Consider the following 19,086-nt stretch of genomic DNA (forward strand, 5'->3'; position numbering starts at 1 on the left):
TACAAAAAAATGTTCACATGGATGTTTATAGCAACCTGACTCCTATTTACCCAAACCTGAAAGCAGCCAAGACGGCTCTTAGTGGCTGGACAAACACTGGTGCATGCAGGTGATGGAACACTGCTCAGCACTGCAAACCGTGAAGGCACGGGGAAGCCTTCAACACAGACTGCTGTGTCAAAGAAGCCAGTGTGACACACACTACGGACTGCGTGATGCCACAATGGGACGTGTGCAAGTCCTGCTCTCTACCACAGAGCCACCTCCCCAGTTGCTGCATGTGGAATTCTGGGAAAAGCAAAACTTTGTAGGTAGATACCAAAAAGGTTGGTGGTTGCCAGGTGTTGGGGGAAGAGAATGAACAGCCCTGGAGCTCAGGGGATCTTCAGGGCAGTGAAAACACTCTGTACCTTACCACTGGGTTGTTGGAAAAGTCATGACGCCTTTTGGCATAGAAAACCAGAAACATATGTCATGACTTTTCCGACAGCCCAATATAAGGATAGACACAAGGCATTCTACATCTTCCTGGCCCATAGAAAGCACATCAGCAAGAGTGAACGCCAAGATGAGCCATAGGCTTTGGGGGAGTTATGGTGCATGATGCAGATTCATCCGTGGAGACCAAAGCCCTGTTCCCACCCCCACCCGGCAAGGGACATGGACAAAGCCTGTCTCCAATGCCTTTGAGGACCCCACAGTGTCGAGATTGTGGCAGGAGTTAAGGGTACCCATACGTAGCTCCAGGGGCTCCTTCCTACGTGCTCCCACATAGCACCCACACCTGTAGACAATCCTTCCATCACTTCTCCTTCTCTACTATTAGATCAGAAGCGCCGACAGCGGCCATTCCTCACCCACACTCATCTCTTTTGATCCTAGCAGAGTCTGGACACCATATATGTGTGTTAAAAAAAAAAAAAAGTCTAACAGGAAATGAGTGGGAGAAGGAGACAGAGTCCTGACCTCCCTGACACAGTGCTCTAAAAGCCTAGTCCAATATCTTGGCAGGAGTCCAGAGAAAGCTGAGAAAGGCTGAAGAAACACGACAGTACTTCCTCCATCACTATCCTCTTCTTTTTCTAAAAAAAAAAAAAAAAAAAAAAAAATCTCTGTAGAAAAAAAACAATTCCAGAGCAAAGAAGACCAAACAAGGAAATAGCCTTGAATACTTTAGGCAAAGTGTTACAATATACACTTTTTTTTTCCATCATCAGAAATTGCAGTGATGACAGAAATAATAAAAAAATGTCAACCCTACTACAATTTTCTCACATCAAGAGCCATCACTGCCCTAAGGTTATTCCTCTTGGTGCTGAAGAGTTCAGCCTCCTATGCCTATTAGAAGCTTGAAGCCATCTTTACCCCCTTCCTCTCTGGCCTAACAGCTCCTAGTCCCCCTCCTGAGGGCTGCTGTTCTGCCCTGGCCTGGTGATAATGGCCTCATGTATCATGTGCTTCTTCACTCCTGCTTCTCTGGGCCTCCTCCCCTTCCCTCTGTCCCAAACACTGGCTATGCCTCACTGGCACATGCGCAGAGCCCAGCCTATGGCCTGCACACAACAGGGAGAACTGCCAAACAGGGGAAAGCTATGGCTCCCCACTCCCGCTCACCTCTCAGCCCAACTTTGCACATCCCTTAGGCTCCTGTGGGCTAGACTACTGCTACTCAACCCTGAGAGGGCCACCCTCAGACACGGCTTGGGAATCAACGTCCAGAGATTCCCTGGAGACTTGGCACCAAGACACTCTCACAGAAGTGGGCATGGAGGGAAGTTCCTAGTCCCCTGGGGGGGGGGGGGCTGACTTGGGTATTCAGTGGCTCAGGGACCTGATAAGGCCCCTGTTTAAAGCCTCCTGGCCCCAGGACTGCCAGCTGTACTGATTTCTGTCTGCATTCTACTTCCATGAGCCTTGTTTCTTTCCCATCTTCCTAAGGAGAGGAAATGTTCTGCTTGACTGCCCCTGGTTATGGGGAGAGTCAGGTCTTGGAAAGCCTCCACCCAGAAGCCTCACCACCAAAGACACCTCCACACTCCACATCTTTCCCAGCAGGCCTAGGGGCCCAGGCAGGCCCAGCCAGCCTAATGTTTCAGGGGTTGCAGATATGTTCCGGACTCCCACTCTTGAGTCAATCAATTAGAACTCAAGAGAGAAAACTATCCCTAGAGAAGAGTGGAGGTGCTGCTTCCCCAAAGCTGTCCTTCCTGAAGAGAAATTAGTGCTCCGTTAGAACCAAGCCCCGGAGCCCATGACATGACATCAGTGTCCTCTTTGCACCCAAAGCCTTTGGTCCCTCCCTGTGAGTCACCTGCTTTGGCACGTCTGCTCCCAGGGGACCCCAGCATGCCTGTGCGTGGACACTGTGTCAACCCATGTCTGCACCTGCAGCCCAGGCCGGGGGGAGGGTGGGGCGGGGGGAAGCAGAACAAAGCCATCACTCCTTCACTTTTTGCTGAATAAATAGGCTCTTCCTGCCCAGCCGCAACAATTTCCTGTCCCTTCAAACAGAATAGACATCCTCAGCCGATTGCTACCTGTTCCCTAGGGGAACTCAGAAAGGCCAGGGCGAGTTTCCCAGACTGAATGGGACTGGAAGGAAAGCCGACTCTCCCCTGGCTCTCTACTTCTCTCTGACCCAGCTGCCTTGCACACAGCAAGCTTCTTAGTTGACTCAAGGTCCCCAGAGGGTCATTCCTCCCAAAAGCCTAGTGCAGTCATGCAGAGCACAGGCCCATCACCGGGGTCCCTCTTCCTGTGCTGGCCTCCCTTCCGGAGGTTCACTGCCGTGGGCTGCAAGCTGTGATGGATAAAGTGACATGGGGGATGAGGTACATGGCGCAGGGCTGTCTGCTCAGCTGTATGGCGGCACCTGTGATCTCTCTCTCTCTCTCTCTCTCTCTCTCTCTCACACACACACACACACACACACACACACACGGAGGGGGAGTGGGGCAGAGCTTCCCTCAGTCCTGCAGCACAGGGCCTGATCCAGTGGGGTCTTGGGGCCCCCAGCAGGCTCAACCTGACTGATTCACTGATTCTCAAGACAGGCCAGCGAGCCAACTCTCTCAGGACTCCTTGTCACCACCCCTGAACTGCTGATGTGTCTGGGGCCCTTCTAGATAAAAAGGTGGTCGGGGTACTGGTGAGCTGGGCAGACATTGGGCCCGGGCCTGGGTACGGTCGGGGTCCTGCACTGATAGCAGGGCCATCCACACTATCTGTTCCCTGCCTGCCCCTCCTGGACAGTCACTGTTCAAATGGCCTACAAGCGCCAGGTCTCAGAGCTGCTGGGAGAGGATTCAGGGGCACTCCAGGCAGAAGAGAACAGGCTTTTACACTCAGGGGCTCCTTCTGTGCATCACATGAGGCTGAGGTTCTAAAGCCACTGCTTACTTTTTGAAATAAGTACTTGTTTAGAGAAGGGGGGAGGGAGAGGGCGAGAGAGAGAGAGAGAAAAAGAGAGCCACCAAGGCATCAGTCGATTCTAGCACGAGTGATGTGGGCCTCAGGCAGTCACATATGCTACCACACGGACCCCCTTCTCAGCCACTTTCTGTGCGCATCAGAATCAGGTGTGGCACTAACCCCTTCTATGCATAACCTTACTGAACCCCTGTGTCACCCTCTGAGGCAGCCATCACGACTCTCACTTCAAAGAAGAGGAAACTCGGGACTCAGAGGGTTTAGTAACTTGCCCAAAGCAGAACTGGAACCTGAGTGTATCGCTGTGAGCACACACTGCTCTACAATGTCCAGGCAGCCTCTAGCCAAGGCTGTGTGAGCAGAAGGGTCTTTCCTGGTCCTGGTGTGAACCTACCACATGCAGCAGCTGGTGGAGGCCCAGGGGCCTTGGACTTATAGCATCTGAGTCCAAGCCTATGCTGGTCTTCTCTTGGCTCAGAGCTGAGGTGGGCAACACACACACACACACACACACATTTTTCAGAAGGGGCGATACCATCATACAACCCCAAACCACATCAGTAGATGGCCAGCCACACTGCAGTTCACTGGGGTGTGCAGACTCGACCATGGGCAAGGCCAGTGTCCTCTTGACCCCAGTTTTGTGTAATCTAGGGACAACACATCATTTCTTTAGACCTCAAGTTTCCTTCCTTCTAGTTATCAGACTTTCCCAGATGCTGGCTATACATCAATATGGTAGGAGCTGGGTGAGAGTTCAGGCTTGGGAGTTAGACACCTGACTGGGGTTTGCACCCTGCTTCACCACTCACTGGCTATGTGATCATAGGCAAGTGGGAAGTCTCTGAGTCTCAGTATTGTCATCTACAAAAGCAAGTGACACCATTCCTATCTCATAGAGTTGTTGTGAAGAGTCAACAAAATCGTACATGTGTGAAGTGTTTATAAAACATATCCCTGCACACAGTGGGTCCTCAGGGAAGTTAAGCTAAAGATATCTGGTGCTGAGATTGGGAATATGGATGATCAGATAAGAAATGAGGAATTAGCCATAGGAAAGGCAGATGAGGAGCTTGACAGACCCTAATCTCTGAGAAACAGAATGAGCTAAGGAGAAAGACAGGTAAGTGATCAAACTCCCACAGAATGCTGCCCCCCACCCCCAAAGATGACCACATCCTAGTCCCCAGAACCTACAAACAATTACTTTCCCTGGTCAAAGGATCTTTGCAGGTGTGATTAAACTGAGGACTGTGAGTTGGAGAGATGTAATCATAAGTGTCCCTGTAAGGGAAACTGGGACAAGAGGGTTAGAAACAGGAGACATGAGAATAGAAGTTGGAATGATGTATGTTCAAGTTGGAAGGGGTCACTAGCCAAGGTATGTGGGTGAACTCTAGAATATGGAGGAGTCAAGGAAACAGATTCTCTCCTGGAACCTCTGAGGGAGAACACAATTATGTTGGCATCTTGGTCTTATACCCTAACTCCCATTTTGGATTTCTGACCTCTGACCTCCAGGGAACACACCTGTGCTGTTCAAAATCCACAAGTTTGCCACAGTGATTCTAGAGAACTACGTGCATGACTTCAGTCACATGCACTGCGTTTCACAAAACCTCTTGTATTTTATAAAGGTGCTCACGACTGACTCACTATGACTCATGCCCCGACTTCTCAAAAAGAGCAGAAGTGAAAATATAAGCTTCCTGAAGGAAGTATTTACTTTAGTAGGACTAGTTCCTCCTTTTCCACACTCTGACAGAATCAACCTCTGAAGCCATGGAGCCTAGGGAAGACCAGAAGAATCTAGCAAACACAGCAGCAAGTCAGACTTGCAGGAAGAGTCTCAAAGGAGCCTGGTCCAGCACTGTTCCAATAAGCAACGGCACTTTTGTGACTTGCATTTCTTTTATCTGCATCACCTTACCTAGATTCATTCAGCCTAGAGAAGGAATCATCCTCAGCAAGTACCAGATCCAGAGTTTGAATCCACTCTCTTTCTTTTCCCTCATAATAAAAAATATCTTTTGTTCTTTTATAAAGTTTGTGTTTTCTTATCATTTTATTGGGGGTTGGTGACTTACAGTCCAGTTGTTGACATATGTGTGCAATTTCCCATCTCCCCGTGATAGGTGTCTGCAAAACACTCTCACCCCCAACTTAGGTCCTTTTCTACCATCTTTTGTTCTTACAGTGACGGAGGGTGACAGAGACATTGATGGATCCCCTCCAGCATCTGCTCTGCTACAGCTCACACTTCCTCATCTTTCGTCCCACCTTCTTTACAACAGGAAGCTATTCCAGCTGGCCTATCACCAAGTTGGCTCCATCTTTGATAGGCTGAAGTGCAACAAAGGACAGACAAAGAAGGGAAAGAAAAGACAGAGAAACAAGATTAAAAGGCTGATGTGGACACAGTCCATTCCTCTGGAAAATAGAGTCTAAACATTGCTAGAAATCTATTTCTCAGAGGCCAAGTCTGGAGTGAAGGAAGACGCTTAATGAAGAAAACAGAAGGCATGGGCTGGACTGGGAGGCAGGGGCAGAGCTCTGGCTCTGTCACAAACGAGCTAATTGTTCATCCTGAAAACGTTTGCTTGTCTCATTCGACTCCTGTATACAGACAGGGGGCTGGAGTAGATAAGCACTACTGGCAATTCTAACTACACATTTCTGCAATTCTGTCTCTGCAAGTTTCTTCCAAGCAGGACTACTTGATTTCAGCATGGATATGTGCTTAGCCTAAGATCTCCCTTGCATTACAAATGAGTCTCAAATCATAAGAGAACAATTATTATTACACAATTAAATATCAAGAATATTAAGAGCTTATCTAAGAAATATATCCATCTGCCCTTGCTATCATCTACAGTTTTCCACAGAGTACTGTATTCAGGGCATTGTTCATGTCACATCCTTTGAGAACTCATAAAGAATCATCACCCCTTGGGAGTCGGGTGGTAGTGCAGCGGGTTAAGCACAGGTGGCACAAAGCTCAAGGACGGGCGTAAGGATCTGGATTCGAGTACCCATCCCCCCCCCCGGCTCCCCACCTGCAGGGGAGTCGCTTCACAGGCGGTGAAGCAGGTCTGCAGGTGTCTGTCTTTCTCTCCCCCTCTCTGTCTTCCCTTCCATTTCTCTCTGTCCTAGCCAACAATAACCATATCAATAACAACAACAACAATAAAACAAGGGCAACAAAAGGGAATAAATAAATATTTTTAAAAAAGAAAATCATGAAAAAACAAAGAATCACCACTCCCCCACCTGCAGGGGGAAAGTTGTGCAAGTGGTGAAGCAGGTCTGCAGGTGTCTCTCTGTCTCTCTTCCTCTCTATCACTCCCTTCCTTCTCGATTTCTGGCTGTCTCTATCCAATAAATAAATAGAATAATAAAAAAAAAAAAGAATCACCACTCAACAAAGTCTGTGTTTTTATTTTCAGTATTACCAACTCTCAGAAATTTCCCAGAAACACATCACCTATCAGGTCAAGCACAACTTCCCTTTCTGGGTGATAAATGTATTTTCTCCAGCCTTGATCCAGGCACCCCCAGCTCAAGGTCTCCACTTGTTTCCTCCTGCATTTTTCCTCTTCCTGCAAGAACACTCAGTAAATGAACCACTGTTTATGTCACACATGCCCCACTCATCTCCCAGCTGTCGTGGGTGCAGACAGACCCATGTGTATGGTGCAAACTGCAGTGATTTAGAAGACAGGAGAAGCCCTTTTCTTGAGGAGACAGGTTTCTCCAGGCCCTGGTCACGGCCACCTCAGGAATCACCATGTGTCACTGAGCTCAGGTCCCTGGCTTTCCTGGATGAGCTACCTCTGGCCAGAGGCAGCAGTGGCCGGGGCTGAAATGATGAGCGGACTTTAGTGCAAGGAGGTCCAAGAACTTTAGCCTCCTGAGGCCTCCCGGCAGAGGCCCTCGAAGCTTTATCCACGGCATTTCATATACTTACTGGCAAGTACTGAAGATTAGGAAAGTCTGACTGAATAAAGAGGTGAATGAAGTGTTCTTCCAGCAAAGATAACCAGATGACCTCAGCAGATGTCTACTGAGGACTAGGATGGGGGTGGGAGGGTACACCAAATCAGGGAGGGGGGCAGGTAAAACCTTTAAGTGTTGAAAGGATGATGGTTCTTACAACAGAGATGGCTGATAATCTGCCTTTCACAGTCAGACCACAGTATCTGAGAGAAGATCCCAACTCTCTGAGGCAAGCACTGTTCAAGAGCTAAGCTGGATCCCAGCACTGGGATCCTCAGGAGCTACTGGGGCAGCTAGAGAGGATTACCAGAAACCCTAGAGAGAGGCTTGAGAACATCTCATTCACAACTAAAGATTTTACTCGCTTTGGAAATACGAAGGCAACAAAACCTGTGGTTTGCCTGAATCTTTCTTAGGGAGCTCTACTTCCCTGCCTCCTTCTAGGGCACCGCCCATGTTCCTTTCCTGCTTCTGGTACCTTCCCCTTAACCTTCACCTGTTTCTTTTTCACTAGCTAGTGCCCCAGAATTCTTGTATTTGAGACTTCCTTCCTTCTGTTTACATTCTGCCTGTTCTGTGACATATACTCCCATGTATTCTAGCACCATTGACTCCCCTGTCTGTATTTCCCCCTCCCCAGCCTCTGTACAGCCTTTCTCTCCACCTTTCTAGTTTCCCCAAGCTGTAAACCTTGAGCTATCTTTTGGCTTCCCAAATCTTTACAGCCAGTAGGTCATAAAGCCTCTCTGCGATCTGGCTCCTATTCTTACTCCCAGCCCTGTGAGCTTCCCCCCCAGACTGCTACAACCACCTCCTAACTGGCCTCCATGCCTCTCAACTCCATTGCATTCTCTGTACCTTCAACTTCTCTACTGTCAGACAGTATTTTCCACAACCTCCCGGAAGCTATCTGGCCCCACCCAAGCTACTCCTCTCCTCTTCTCTCTCACTCCTCTTCAGTTTCCTCCCCCAGATGTCATACCCTCCCTGTGAGTCTGCCCTGCTGCTTTGTACTGTTCTCTCCAACTGCAGTGCTCTTCCTCACCTAGGTATAAAGAGTCCTTATTCATTCATTTTTAAATGACCACTGTATTAAGGAAATGTTGATTCACACCACTGTTGTTGTCACAGGTGTACAATTTCATATCTGCCCGGAGTAAGTGTCAGCACACCACACATGCCACCAACTTCTTTTTTTTTTTAAATTAATTTATTTATAAAATGGAAACACTGAAAAAAAATTTTTTAAAAATGGAAACACTGACAAGACCATAGGATAAAAGGGGTACAATTCCCCACCACCAGAGCTCTGTATCCCATCTGTATCCTCTCCCCTCTCCTCATAGCTTTCCTATTCTTTAACCCCGTGGGAGTGTGGACCCAGGGTCATTATGGGGTGCAGAAGGTCCAACTTATTTTCTTCCTCTACCATCAGACACTAGGTCTGTAGCCCTCTTCCAACCCCTTTCAGAGTCTTAGGGTCTGCTGCAGTAGAGCAGAGCCCATTAATATCTCACCCTGCGTTCATTCACTGTCTCAGGCCAGCCTCTGCTTACCACAGCCTCGGCAAGGGCACTAATAGCTTCTCATGAAGCGCCACGCAGGTTTTCTGTGACCTCTACTAATTGCTCCGTGATAGCATATTGACTGTTTGTGGGTTGCTTTGCTTTGACCACAGTACTGCTCAGCTTTGGCTTATGGTGGTGCTAGGGATTGAATGGGGGACCTTTGGTGCCTCAGGCATGAAAAAAAAACTGGGGGGCATAACCATGATGCTATCTTCCCAGCCCTGTTATGCATCTTTAAAAAAAAATGCCACTTTATTTATTTTATGTGAGTGAAGGCATGAGGGAGTCCACATCACCACTCTGGTACAAGTGGTGCTAGAGGTCTATCCTGGGGCTGCACACATGCAGAGTCCCTGTGCCCAGTCAAGAGACATCTGTCTCGGGGAAAACTGGGCTCCTGCAGAAGAGAGATGATAGTCAAAACCCTACCAAGTGCTTGGCATGGAGTAGACACCCAGGAAATGCCCTATGAGGCTTGAGGGAGGAAAGAAGAGAAGAGGAGACAGGAGAGGAAAGGGCTGGGGGAGGAAAGAAAGCAAATCAAAGGGAAGCTGCATGTGTTAAGGCTGATTGAGCTCTCCAGGATGGGCGAAATCTGATAATGAAGAGGAGGAAGGGGACAGGCCAGCAGCTATCAAGGTCATGGTGATGAAGTGCATGGCTCCACTGTGCATGCTGTGTGCTCGTGTGTGTGTGTGTGTGTGTGTGTGTGTGTGTGTGTGTGTGTGTATACATGTCTGCACACACACACACACACACACACAGTTAAATGCGTTCTACACAAAAGCAGTCCTTGGCGGCTGATTCCTTTCTTCCTAAGTGTTTCCTGTCAGAGATAAAAGAATAAACATTTAGAGAGTGAAGGCTCACAGTAAATATTTCTGAACGAGAGGCTCAGCCAGGATGGAAGCAATGCTCTAAACAGTCCTGCTACCTGATTTGCAGGGAAGGTTTGGCCAACAAATGCTGCCTCTGGTGTCTGTGCCATGGCTTCCCCTTGGCATTTCCCAAACCGGACCAGCTGTGATGGAGGCACTGCTGTCAGCTCCCGCTGTGGTGGTGAGCTCATCCAGAGTGGTGAGAGCATCACCCTCTGGTCCTGGTGGAGTTCAGTGCCACTGCTGCTCTATGTACAAGAATGTTTATGTCTCCCCCGGGGCAACTGAACGCAATGGAACTGCTAGCGAGACAGCTGGTGACACTGCAGAAAGGAAGCTGTCCTTTAATTAAGAAGGTGCCTGTGGACAACTGCATCCCCCGGGACCCCGGCTCAGGTGCTCACCTCCTCTCTCATTCCACCAGCACTGTGACTGTATTTCGCAACGAAGCACATTATATACCAATTTGAAAATTATACTACTGCATACTCGCTAAAGGACTCCCGACTGCTATAATTGCCTCATATCTTTCTTTCTTTTTTGCTTATTTACTCTCTAGAAAATCAACAGCCCAAATGAGTTTCTTTAAAGACAGAAGAGAATTTGGCAGAAGCAGACCTTCCTCCTTCTGCACTTGGTTAAGAATTTTGGTCCATATCCCTGGACAGATAAATGCTAGGAGAAGATGACCAGAGGGCTCTGAACTCTGATTCCATCAGGACCCAGAGAGAGAAGAGGAAAAAAGGAAGGACATTCAGAAGATATGATGTAGGTATGACTTAAAAAGGAAGAGAAGGCAGTAATATAGAAAAAATGGACAAATATATAAAATAGATATCATTATAGAAATAATAGTCAACCCGTATCTGTGACCTTGGGAGAACTACTGCTGTTTCCGATGGAGGAAATGGGGACACAGAACTCTGGTGATGGGAACAGTGTGGAATTATACCCCAGTTAGCTCATATTTCCGTAAATCAATATTAAATCACAAGTTAAAAATAAAACTAAGTAAACATAGGGGGCTGGGCAGTAGCACAGTGGGTTAAGTGCACATGGTTCAAAGCGCAAGGACTGGCGTAAGGATCCTGGTTCAAGCCCCGGCTCCCCACCTGCAGGGGGGTTGCTTCACAGGTGGTAAGGCAGGTCTGCAGATGTCTGTCTTTCTCTCCCCCTCTCTGTCTTTCCTTCCTCTCTCCATTTCTCTCTGTCCTGTACAATAATAATAACAAGAACAATAACAACAATAACAATAGAGGCAACAAAGAAAACAAAAGGGGGGGAATGGCTTCCAGGAGCAGTAGATTCATAGTGTAGGCACTGAGCCCCAGCGATAACCCTGGAGGCAAAAGAAAAAATTAAATAAAAATAAAAGAATTATACCTCAAAAAAGAGAGAGAGAAGGAGGGAGGGAGAGAGATAGAAAGGAATGGCTAGAATCAAACCCTATCACAGTGTTGCGAACACTGAGGTTTGGAAAAAGGAAAGAATAAATAGTCAAAACAGCCAACAAGTGAGAGGGGCTGAATTCAACACTCTTCATTTAAAAATACATCTATATTTACATATGTTGATTGTTAATGAGACAGAAAAAGAGGGAGAGGGACTAGGACACCACTCAGCTCTGGCTTAAGATGATGTTGGGGACTGAACTCAAGAGTCTCAGGTATGAAAGTCTGCTGCATTGTCTCCTGGACCTAGCATGCGACTTTTCTCCTGAGAACCGCACAGGATTCAGCAGAACACTGCTCGTCCTGTGAGGACTAGGATGGCTGCATGATATTTATTGAAGCCTCTTGCCTACAGACCTCATCCCCATAAATAGCAGGGGACAGGGAGGTGGCGCAGTGGGTTAAGTGCACGTGGCGCAAAGCACAAGGACCGGCATAAGGATCCCAGTTCGAGTCCCCGGCTCCCCGCCTGCAGGGGAGTCACTTCACAGGTGGTGAAGCAGGTCTGCAGGTGTCTGTCTTTCTCTCCCCCTCTCTGTCTTCCCCTCCTCTCTCCATTTCTCTCTGTCCTATCTAACAATGTCAACATCAATAACAACAACAATAAAACAACAAGGGCAACAACAAAGAATAAATAAGTAGATATTAAAAACTCAGTTTTGATCACTAGCAAAATGGTAATCAATAATGAAAGCAGAGTCATCCATCACAGAGCCTGGGTGACTGGCAGTTCTGTTCCACTCAGCCAGCCAGCCACTCTGCCATCTTCCAAGAAAAGGAAAGCAAAGGCTCTCCCATCTGCCTTGGGCACAACCAGTGGCCCCCAGGAGAACCTTTCAACAAGTCAGACAAGGGCTTTCCATCCTGAGGGCTAGTGCAGGGAGGGCTCTGTCCTGCCTGATAATGCTGTCCTGGCAGAGAGAAGTAGTTTGTGGCGAATCAGAAGACAACCACAGGTCATGCCTTCCAACCCCCCAACTCTCCACTCAGTAGTTGGACCAGCACTGGGCTTGCCCCAGGTCTATGTTCCCTGGGCTTGGCACTCCACAAGGACATGGCTGAAGCACCGGCTCCCGGCTCACTACCTTACGCCCACAGCTCAGCGAGAATGGGGCAATGGGAGCCCTGGGCCAGAAGCAGGGATTCCTGCAGAGAGCAGTCAGCCCTGGAGCAGCACTCAGTCACCCTTTCCCTTACTGGCTCCCTGTTTGCACCAATGACACCTAAACCCAGTACACAGCATATATGTGTACATATAAGCATATATGTCAAACAAGGAACCGGAGGCCTAAAGCAGTCAGTAAATTGCCCAAGGTCACCCAGGAGGCAGAGGCCTCAATTGCCAAGGTCAGATTCTGTCTATCAGGGAGTGTCGGCATCCACAGTTCCAGGCTGCACAAGCAGATGGCCCCACTTCTACCATCACCTGCAGAAGCAGGGCTTGCAGGACACAAAGGAGCACTTGGGCTCAGAACCATCATCCCCATGGCAAGCAAGAAGTGGTAAGACTTAGGGCAGCTGAGGGCAGGTGCAGGCTGTGAGGAGATCCTGGGAAAAGAGGCAGAAGGCTCCTTGCTCTCAGAGGCACTTCCCTGCGAGAGCTGCGTCTGGGACTTAAAAGTGAGCATGTACCAATCTGTGTCTCACCTCTGAAGTGATCTAGGGACCCAAGGGAGGGGAGCGGGGTGGAGTGGGGCGAGGGCGGGGTGAAGTGCCTTGGAAGCCTTCAAAGGAGCTGTGTGAAAGGGTTTAATGCCACTCTTAGCACCTTCCAATCAAGGTCTGCTCAGCACAGTGAGGAGGCAAACCTCAGAGGTCTGGAGAAGAGTGCGCTCCAGGAAAGAAGGGAAGGGAGCTGGGCTCAGGGCATGCACTGTCTGCTTCCATTTAGAAAGTCTGTGAAATGCAAACTAACCTATAGTGACAGCTAGCAGACTGTGGGTATGGAGAAGGGGCTGATTGCAAGGACACAAGAGGAAAGTTATGGGGGGGGGCAGGCACGCGCTGTGTCTTATGGACATGATTCTGTGATGCACACACTTGTCAGAAGGGATCAGTCATGGCAGAGGCTTCACTGAGTGCACATAATGTCAACCTCAATAAAGTGAAAACAGAAGCCTTTCCTCCTGATCCAGTCTGGACAGGTTCCTGGACTTGTGGTTTCCCCTGAGGCTGTTGTGAGGACCTGGCCCCATGTGGGGAAAGTCCCCAAGTGACTCTGGGGCCCAACTTGTCATTCACAAACCCAGGCTTTTATCGTGGGCTTTACCTCACAAGCTACTGTGTTGATCAAGAGATATTTAGTACAAAAAAAAAAAAAGATATTTAGTGCAAGTGAGAACAATATTTAAACTGCACAATAACATCCCAGCACAAGAGGGTCAGGGGATGATGCATCTGGTTGAGTGCACATGTTATAGTGTACAAGGACCCTGGTCCCCACCTGTAGGGGGGAAGCTTTGTGAATGATGAAGAAAGTCTTCTGGTATCTGTCTCTCTCCCTCTCTATCTCCCCCTTCTTTCTCAATGTCTGGCTGTTTCTATCCAATAAATAAATAAAGATAATAAAAAATTTCTTTTAAATAACATCCCAGTTCAAAGGAGTGCCACATGGATGCCCCAATGAGTAGATCTGACACTTTCCTGTCCCACGTACCTATAAGATCCCTGCAGTCCTTAAGGGCCACTCTTCTCTGTCCTTCCCAAGGCCCTGAGCCAGCAGCCATAGCTCTCACCCAGAATCAGAGATGCTGTTACTCACAGAGGATTGAATGGCAACCTCCAGGTAAGCCTGGGCAGGCCAGAGAAACAGGACACTTTCATTCATGGACTTTGTGGGACGCCTTGAGCTGCTTTTTCTTTGGCCAGAGGCATGACTGACACAGCTGACTGTCCACAGCAAGAAGCAAACTCACCCCTGTTCTTTCCTCCTGTCACCCTCCCACTTTTAGACAGACCTATAGAATAATGGGGGGGGGGGAGTACAACCCAACAGCAAAAGGCAGAGATCTCAACCACACTTCTCCCCCTTCCCTTGCCAACCCAGCACAATAACACATAGTCACACTTTTCTTGTGTCCAGGCTGCATTTTGTTCTCTGCCCATTATCTTGCTGCATGTTCCTCAAGGTTTGGCCATATACTGGTTTGATCAGGACTCTGGGGAAAGGTGGGAGGGGAGAGGAAGGGGCTCAAGTCAAAGGCTCCAAAGGTCAGAACTGGACCTTTGGCTCCAGCCACTTTGTCCTTTTGCAATATTATCTCTCTCTCTCAGTCATTAGGAAACAGTGGAAACATTTGCTGTGGACTGAAGTTCCAGCCACAGGCAACCTCAAACAAACCAAACCAAACCAAGAGGCCAGAGTTCTATCAGCAAGGACTCCTCAAATTCAATTAGTTTAGTTGGCCTGGAGCTGCAGCAGAGATAAGAACCTCTTCCCCTGGAAACCACAGTTCCAGCAGGATTACTGCCCAGGGGGGAGGAAGGACTCAGTCCCAGCTCCAGGCAGGCAGCTCCCCCCAGACACACCCAGCCTGCTCCCTCTTCTCTTGCCTTTGCTTGGTACACACACTCTTCCTCTCCCTTCTCACCAACCTCATTCTGGTCTTGGGGAAGCTAGACCTGTACTTTTAGAACTTTTGCAACAGAGAAGATCTAGCTAATAGACACAGAAATAGATAACGGAAAGGACAGGCTATTTAGCAACCTAAAAGTTTCCTTCCTTATACACCCAATACACATCTCAGTTTTTTTCAATCCCATCTGTGTGGCAGGATCTTTCCCAACCAGCACCCAAAATCCTGGGATAAGCTGGAAAAAACCTGGCCCAGCTTGTGGCAGCAGTGGGTGAGAGCACATACCCTGAGCTGGCCCTGCCTGCTTGCTCAGCACTCTTCTGTCAGGCACTTAACAAACCTGCATTTATTTAATGTTGTTCCCCTCAGAGGGACCCAGAAAAGCCCTAAGGGGCTAAGTAATTTATCCAACACCACAAAGTAGCACAGGTTGGGATGGAACCAGACCCATTATACCCAAAGGGAGAATAAGAGCTGTCAGCCCAGCTACCACTGTTCTCCCCAAAGGGACATGTTCCAGATGTCCAGTCTTTCTCAACCCTTCCAGAGATGTCACCCCCAAGTCTTCCCAGATTCAGGAAACCACCACTGCTTTCTCTGCTTTGGAGTGTCTCAAGCCCCCTCCACACCTAAGGTGTAAGAAAGTGACTTCTCAGGAGCTCAGTCTCATACCCTTCATCTCTCTTCTCACTCTCCAAAAGGTAGTTAAGAGTTTGTTCTGTGGAGTTATTAAGGGAAAGACTGATCATACCAGCCCCTTTTGGGGTTGAGGTAGATGAGATGTAAGTCTGAGTGGAGAGTGGAACTAGCCCAGGAGTCTCCCCAAGGGCTTTTTGTACCAGGAAGAGAATCTCAGGAAGACAGAACAGCAAGCTTGAGTCTCCCACTCCACACACACACCTACAAGAGAATCACTGCTAACAATCACCAGTGGAATCTAGTCTCCCACAAAGACATCCTAATCCCTGGAACCTGTAAGTGTTACCTTACTGAAAAAGAGAAAGAAAGAAAAAAGGAGAGGAGGGTTATAGATGTCACTTAAGGATTGGTTTTGAGATGGGCAGATGCAAGCACAAGTGTCCCTGTAGACAGACAGAATAGAAATGAGTGAGGTGGCTACAAGCCAAGGAGTGCCAACCACCACCAAAAACCTGAGGCAGGGAACAGATTTCTCAAGAACCACTGGAGAACACATAGCTGATTTTAGCCCAGGGACAATGTTTTTTGACTTCTGCCTTCCAGAAGTGTGAGAGAATACAATTCTGCTGTTTTAAGCTACTCAGTCTGTGGTAATATGCTAAAGCATCCCCAGAAATGAAGACAGGAGCTAACCATGACCAAGCATTGCTCTAAGCATTTACCCACATAACTCATTACAGACTGGTTCTGCATGGGAGTCCTGAGCTGCTGAGCACAAGCACTGCCTGGGTTTGCATCCAGATTCATGGTTTACTGTTTCAGTTTGGAACAAGAGCTTCACAAAATGGGCATATAGTTAACTTTCTCATGGCATTTCCAGGAGCTTAAATAAAAGTAAAGTGCTTACAGCAGGAATAGTAAGTACTCAAGAAGTGCTAGCTGTTAAGAAATCTCCTAGGTCACACAAGTGAAAATTAGACCATCCCTATCAGTCAGGACAAGAACTAGTATGTGTGTGTGTGTGTGTGTGTGTGTGTGTGTGTGTGTGTGTATGTGTGTTGCAGTGGTTGTTGTGGTGTTTGGGGGGTGGTGTTTCTTGAAAGCCAGTTTGCTTGACAAGCAAGAATGACAGCACTAAGAGTTAAGTACTTCTTCCCATGAATTAAGCGATGTAGGTTATCGCTGGCCTCATTTCAGAAAACTCAGATACAGGGACTGTGCTAATTCTGCAACGCTGCCCAGTAGACTTCATGGCCTATACCTCCAGCTCTTAAGGAGAGCCTTGCAGAAGGCCATTGTCACAGGAAGGGGGTGGGGGGGGAGTGACACTGACACACCCATGCAGAGACACCCCCCCCCCATCTTCTTCCTATAACTGCCACCTGGGGGGGGGGGAGCATAGCTGGGCAGTCTAGGGATAGAAGCATTAGTCCACTTTGTGACATAGCAAGGCCACTCTAACCTGTCCCAGCAGGCTAGGTCAGAAAATAAAATCGGGCTTCTGCTTTAAGAGTTTACAGCTGAGCTGGCCTAGGAACTGAGGCGGGAAGCCTGGAATTAGCACCTAGAAAGGGAGGCAAAGGAAAAACAAAACTTTCGGTGCTTCCTCATCAAGTTTGCCCAACTCTCAGGCTCAGGTGCGGGGGCTGTCCCCCTCTCCCCGGCCTGCGCCCCGACCCGAGATAGCCACCCTTGAGAAGCTGACCCAGGTGGGACGCGCCTCCCCCGCAGGGTTCCGGCCGGCCGCCCCCACCAGGACCTAGCCACTTGCGCGCCACCCCGCCCTCCCCGGGAGCGCGGAACAGAGGACTGGGGAGGGCAGCCCCCCCCTCCTTAATCCCGGGCACCCACAGATTCCTGCGCTGCCGTCAGCGCCGACGAGCGCCCAGGTTCCCTCCCGAGGAGCCGCTTCTCCTCCCCGCTCCACCGTCGCGATCAATGGGCGCGCAGCGACACCCCCGCTCCCGCCCCTCCGCGGAGAGAGCTGCCCTGGAGCGACATCCGGAGCTGCGCGCCTGGCTCCGCGCCCTCTCCCGGCCGGCCGGGTGCCCCGGAGCCGCTCCTCTCCCCGCCGGGGGTAGGAGGCCAGGGGGCCGGGGGGCCGGGAGCCACGGCTGTCCCCGCCGGGGGTGGGGGCTTGGGGGCCCGGCACTTACGCGCGCGCGCGGGGGAAGCCCATGGAGAGCAGCACGTCCAGCGGCGAGCCATGCTTGATGGTGCCGGGGCGCTGCTGGCGGGCCCTCCGCGGGGTCACTTTGCTGTACAGCTCTTCTCTCGCGGCCATGCCGGGCGGCGGGGGCGGGCGGGGCCGCGGCTCAGCGGCCGGCCATCGCCGTGGAGGGCGCCCGGGAGCCGGGCCGGGCCGGGCCGGGCCCGGGAGGGGGTCGCTTCCCCGGCCGCCGACACCGCTTCCTGGAGGCCCCGGCCGCGCGCCCGAGCGCCGTCAGCTCCGCACCCGCTGCCCCGCGCGGCGCCCAGCACCCAGACTCTGAGCCTTCCGAGCGATGCGGGAATTTGCACGGAGTAATTTTTGAATGGATTTGAGAGGAAAGGGAGCCTGTGGGCTGGCCCAGCCCGGCCGCGTCGGCCCCGCCCCTCTCTTAAAGCGGCCGTGCAGGGCCGCCTCTGGAGCTTCCAGCCACAGGGTTCGAACCCTCCCTCCCCGAAGGCTGCCCACCCTTCTCGAGATTTGCATACCACGCCAGCTTGGCCTCCAAACATCGGGTCAAGCCATGCCAAGTTTCGTGGCGGTTCTAGATGGGGTTCATCCTGGCAACTGGGCCACATAGCATTAAGGAAAGTCAAGTCAGGGTTCAGATAAAAAAGGGTTTGCTCCCTAAAGGGCTGCAAAACTCAGAAGACTGCTCCAGCACTTGGAGAGCTAGCTCCCGTCTCTGGTCTCCCCGCCCACCTCCAAGTGTTTACTACAGTGAAACAGCCATGTCATGGCGTCATGGCGTTAGGCTGGGTGCGGGGGTCAAGCTCTTATGGCTTGGAGCAAAGAGGGAAGGGGGAAGAGGACCTGGCCTTGAAGCAGAAGAAGGAATGGAAGATAAAAGGAGGGAGGAGGGGGTTAAAAGGGAAGTAGAGAAGCAAGACAAAGAACACTTTCTAACTATAACAGGTATTTGAAGAAGGACTGGGGTGGAGGGCCAGAGATGGCTCATGCCTTAGAGCACACACTTTACAACATGGAAGAACTCACCCTCAAGCCCACCTCACCACATGGAAGCACTGTGAACAGGGAGAACTTCACAAGCTGTGAAGTAGTGCTTGGTGTCTCACTGCCTCAGTGTGTATGTGTGTGTGTATGTATGTGTGTGTCTCTGCCTTTCACCCTATGTCTGGAAGGGGGGCGGGGGAAGGAAAGCTAAACAATAACAAAGTAGTCAACAAATACTTAGGGAGCTGTGGAATTGCCCAGGCAGGAAGGCCCAATGCAGCCTTGGTGGCAAGGAGAAACAAAATGGACCAGGAAGTTCCTTGACCTTCCACGCATGAGGTCCTGGGTTTGGCTATAGCACCCAGGACAGACAAATATGAAGTTCTA

General features: G+C 49.9%; 1 protein-coding gene across 2 annotated transcripts in view; it reads right to left on the minus strand.

The window, feature by feature from the left end:
• The window catches only part of UBASH3B (ubiquitin associated and SH3 domain containing B), a 127,836-nt gene extending 109,767 nt beyond the window's left edge, over positions 1-18,069 (minus strand). Inside the window, exon 1 of one of the 2 annotated variants that reach the window (XM_060179880.1) lies at positions 17,693-18,069. In XM_060179880.1, coding sequence (XP_060035863.1) covers positions 17,693-17,744 — 52 coding nt within the window. In that variant the 5' untranslated portion in view covers positions 17,745-18,069. The remainder of the gene's footprint in view (positions 1-17,692) is intronic. The other variant, XM_007528964.2, reaches the window with a different exon arrangement.
• Between the last annotated feature and the right edge of the window lie 1,017 nt (positions 18,070-19,086).

This window comes from Erinaceus europaeus, chromosome 20, assembly GCF_950295315.1.
Source record: "Erinaceus europaeus chromosome 20, mEriEur2.1, whole genome shotgun sequence".
NCBI classification, from domain to species: Eukaryota; Metazoa; Chordata; class Mammalia; order Eulipotyphla; family Erinaceidae; genus Erinaceus; species Erinaceus europaeus.